General features: G+C 38.7%; 1 protein-coding gene across 1 annotated transcript; it reads right to left on the bottom strand.

The window, feature by feature from the left end:
- Positions 1-2077: 2077 nt before the first annotated feature.
- Positions 2078-3454, bottom strand: LOC129106415 (nuclear factor 7, brain-like). Its single transcript, XM_054617807.1, has one exon. The coding sequence runs from the start codon at positions 3452-3454 to the stop codon at positions 2078-2080; it is 1377 nt and encodes a 458-aa protein (XP_054473782.1).
- Positions 3455-4178: the final 724 nt, after the last annotated feature.

The following is a 4178-nucleotide window of genomic DNA, read 5'->3' as shown; positions in this document are numbered from 1 at the left end:
AACCTACCTTAGGGTTCTCCAGAACAGAAAACAAAGTGTTCAGACGATCAGATCAAATTTGTTTTATTTGCACATCAGGTATTTTATTATATATTAAAACCTCGTCCCTGATTTGAATATGTTTTTGTAATTTCCTCATTCATTTTCATTGTTACTGGTTCACCTTTCCCATACATACATGCAATACACCATGCACCATGTCATATAAGTAGTAGACGGTAAGGAAGATAAAAGACGGTCAAAGTTTTTACAGTTTGTCTCTTTTTTCTATTTATCAAAAGACCATATTTCATATACAGTTGTCCATCTATTGTACTGATGTTTCCATCAGGAGGGTTTCATGTCCATCCAAGCACTTAAGCGCTCCACCTGTTGCTTACAGTAACATTATTTGTGGGAAAATGTACTTCTTTCTTCCTGGTTCATGTGGACGTCAGCGTAATGGAAGGAAAATTCCAGATTTGCATCCTAAATCTATGCAATCTGTCAAACTAACAAAACTTAATTAAATCATTCCTAATTCATTCTGCAGTACAGCCCAAAAACAGTTTTATACCAGCTGTTTATGTATACCAATGAGCTTTAAATATATATATATATATATATATATATAGGCGATACAGGAAGGCAGTGATTACAAGAAAAATTCGAAAAAAAAAGTAGTTTACAAAAGGTAAAAAACTAATAATGTGTTCTCTGTGTTATGTACATTACTGGTGCCAAGTAAGCAAAAAACTGTGGTTGACAGTTGACAAAGCATTTGCATCACACAACCAAGACAATTGATTAGGTTTAGGCAATACAGGAAGGCAAAATAATTACATAATTACACATATAGTGATTAAAGAAAACTTTCTTATGTCTGGCAAATAAAAAAGAGTAGTTTACAAAATGCTATAAAAAACTAATAATGTGTTCTCTGTGTTATGTACATTACTGGTGCCAAGTAAGCAAAAAACTGTGGTTGACATCCTTTTGTTGAAATGGAGCAAAGCATTTACCTGACAATCAACTAAAGTTAGGCACTACACCGGATGAATAAATCCCAGTTATTTTGATCTTTGCTGCAATCTTGCAGGGAGGGACAATTGAGTGACGTTCAACTCATCTCTTTGTTTGGGAGGGAGACACACCTAACAGAGATCTGCACTAGTTTTCTTTGTGTCAATATAGCACTTTTAGAGTCTTTTCTTTTAGTTGCAAATAATTCTTACAAAGATTGCTATTTAGGATTCAAACATGGAAAATGACATACAAAGCATAAAATATAGAGTCATAGTTACGAGCAGAGAGGTACAGTAACTCTTTGCAGCTTTACTTACAGAAGTCGAAGAAAGTGTCTTTTATATACAAGCTGTGTCATATTTACCCTCAGACATTTGAAAGGGACAACATGGAAGATATTTCAATTATTTCCCTATTTGTTCTTTCTAAAGCTTCAGTAGAGTTTCCTGAATAAATAACTGTTTCAAATGTGCTCTGATGTACTTAAAATATGAGTGATGCACACAGGTTTTCTTTGCCATGTGGGTTTATGGCCAACATTTTAAGTTCAGATGATATGGCCTAACTTTGGATTTATGTACAACTTGTGTCATCTCCTATTTACAATAACTGATAATAATAATAATAATAATAATAATAATAATAATAATAATAATAATAATAATAATAATAATAGACACAGCGATGTAAAAATAAAGACCCAGGTTGTAGAAAAACACCAACAACAAAATAAAAATACTTTTTGTGCACAATTTAGGCAGGTTAAGACTGCACTTTAACTTCCTTCTGATTAGATACGCACAGTTTCATTCAAGGGTTTGGTGACTGGTTCAACAAGACCAACTGCCAACTCTACATTTTTAGATTAAGATCACATCCAACGAGCCAGATGATGTGACAGATAAAAGTGCAAACTGAGGCCACGTCCACTCTGATTTATAAAAGTGCTTAAACAATAGACAAGAGCTTCAATCGATTTGTTCACTTTAAAAGTAGTTCATCACTGGGGAAATTTCACAAGAACTATAAAAACAATAGCAAGAATGAGCATCACCACTGTCTAACTGCTCTGTTACAATACTACAATGACAGGTCTTTTTAATATCTTCAGTGGGTGTGCATTTACAGTGTTGAAGTACGGAAACAGCCTCTCAGTAAACTTGTGTGTTAAGGTGTGTATGTGTGTGTCAGTATCAGGATCAGAGAAGGTCAGTTTTCCTTTGTTCCAGTCCAGATGAACTCTGATCCTCTGGAGCTTCTTCTTCACAGAGAGAACAGTGTTAGAAAAGGAACTGGAGTTTACTGTCAACCCACCGTCGCAGAACACGATTCTGAATAATCCACGCACGTTTACGTCACTCAGGAAAGACTCCAATAACACTCCCACCGCCCAGACCGGACTGTCTCCAACCTCAACATCCCAGCTGTGGGTTCCTGAGTTAAACCCCTCAGAGCCCAGGACAGAGAGAAAGGAATAATTCCTCTCTGGGTTTACAGGAAGCTTCTGTCTCTCTCCACCTCCAACGCTGGTCAGATCTTCAGACAGGATGAGTACTGGATGAGCAGTGTTTGGATCCAGAATCACAGGACTGTAGGAGACCATCTTCTTCATCTTGTTCCAGATGTTGTAGGTCAGGTTGCCCAGGTGTTTGGCCTCATCTATCAGAGCTCCTGAGAGCAGCTGTGGATCCTCCAGCAGGGGGCGCTGCTGGACTCTTTCCACTGCAGCCTTGTAGTTCTGCAGGAATGAGACGTCTTCAGCTCTCAGCTCGTCCTCTGTGGCTCTGACTGTGTCTGAAAGAGCTGCTATCTCTCTGCTCAGAAACTCAATCTTCTTCTTCATCTTCTGACTCTTCTGCTCCTCTTCCTCCCTCAGAGCAGAGATCCTGGCCTCCTCTTCCTTTTGTAGAAACTGGTGAAACTTCTTAAACTGATCCTGAATCTGCCTCTCTGTGTATCGGACCTGGACCTTAATGTGTTCTGCTGTTTGATCACAGTTTTCTTTAACTTCTTCAAAGAGCTTCAGTTTTTCCTTTAGGGGCTTCAAGGTTTTCTTGAGCTCTTCTTTGTGATCTTTTGCAGCTTCATCGATGGGTTTGAATCTGTGGTTGTTGTGTGATTTTGAATCTCTGCAGACGACACACACCGGCTGCTGATGGTCCAGACAGAAGAGTTTGAGTTTCTCAGAGTGCAGACTGCAGAGAGTCTCTGAAGCTCTCTGGTCTCTCTCCAGTAAGAAGGACTCACACAGGTTCTTTAAAGCCAGGTTACGAGGTGGATCAGGTAAAGCTGTCTTCTTACAAACTGGACACTCACGTTCTTGTTTCTCTGCCCACCAGTCCTCCACACATTCTCTACAGAAGCTGTGGCTGCATGATAGGACAACAGGATCTTTAAATATGTCCTGACAGATAGGACAGGAGAGATCCTCCTCTAAAGGAGAAGCCATTTTCTGTCCAAGTGAAGATGGAAACACAGCGGGTACGCAGGTAAAACTTCAGCTAGTTCACTCCCTCCACTATCTGAAAGTACTTCCTTTGAATTTAAAAAACAAACTCTTATCCACTTCCAGTACTCACTGTATTCCCAGTCCTCTTGTAGCTCTTTTCTCCCAGTAGACGTCCTGACTCTCTCAGTGTCTGTGTATCTTATCAATAGCAGAACAACAATATGTATTTCTTCTTTCGTCTCAGCTCAGGTGAGAAATGTAAAGGGGTGGAGCTTTGTCCGTCCCTTTTGTTCCAGGGTGGAGTTACACCCAGTTTTCACTGGATGTGTTAGACTGATAGAAAGTCCATCGGCCGAATTGCCTTACAGATTGTGTTTGCTTTGAAGGAAGATATATAGATAATGTGGTCATGACTGCATGTTTAAACTTGCCAAAGGTAAGCATGAAACCACAACTCTCATGATACAGCTGTAGAGTTATTTCAATTTAACTTCTTACATAATTTACCAGAGTTCACTAATAGAATTTCCATTTTTCGTCTATGTTGTGAAACCACTGGACAGACTCTTGAAACCTGTGTTTTCTTGTCTATCGATGAATATAACATGCCTGTATTTTGTATTATTATCAAAGCTTTAATTGCTGAGTTAACACACACACTTCAAAACAATCTGCTTAAAACATTTGCGATAAAATTTAAAGTTTTTCCCAGCAAAAAACATTA

The sequence above is a fragment of the Anoplopoma fimbria genome, chromosome 17, assembly GCF_027596085.1.
Source record: "Anoplopoma fimbria isolate UVic2021 breed Golden Eagle Sablefish chromosome 17, Afim_UVic_2022, whole genome shotgun sequence".
In the NCBI taxonomy this organism is placed as follows: Eukaryota; Metazoa; Chordata; class Actinopteri; order Perciformes; family Anoplopomatidae; genus Anoplopoma; species Anoplopoma fimbria.
Note: the sequence above shows the minus strand (reverse complement) of the source record. Positions and strands in the feature narration are given on the sequence as shown.

What these genes read in the sequence shown, in the direction of transcription:
- LOC129106415 (XM_054617807.1), bottom strand. Translation starts at nt 3,454, where the DNA reads ATGGCTTCTCCTTTAGAGGAGGATCTCTCCTGTCCTATCTGTCAGGAC.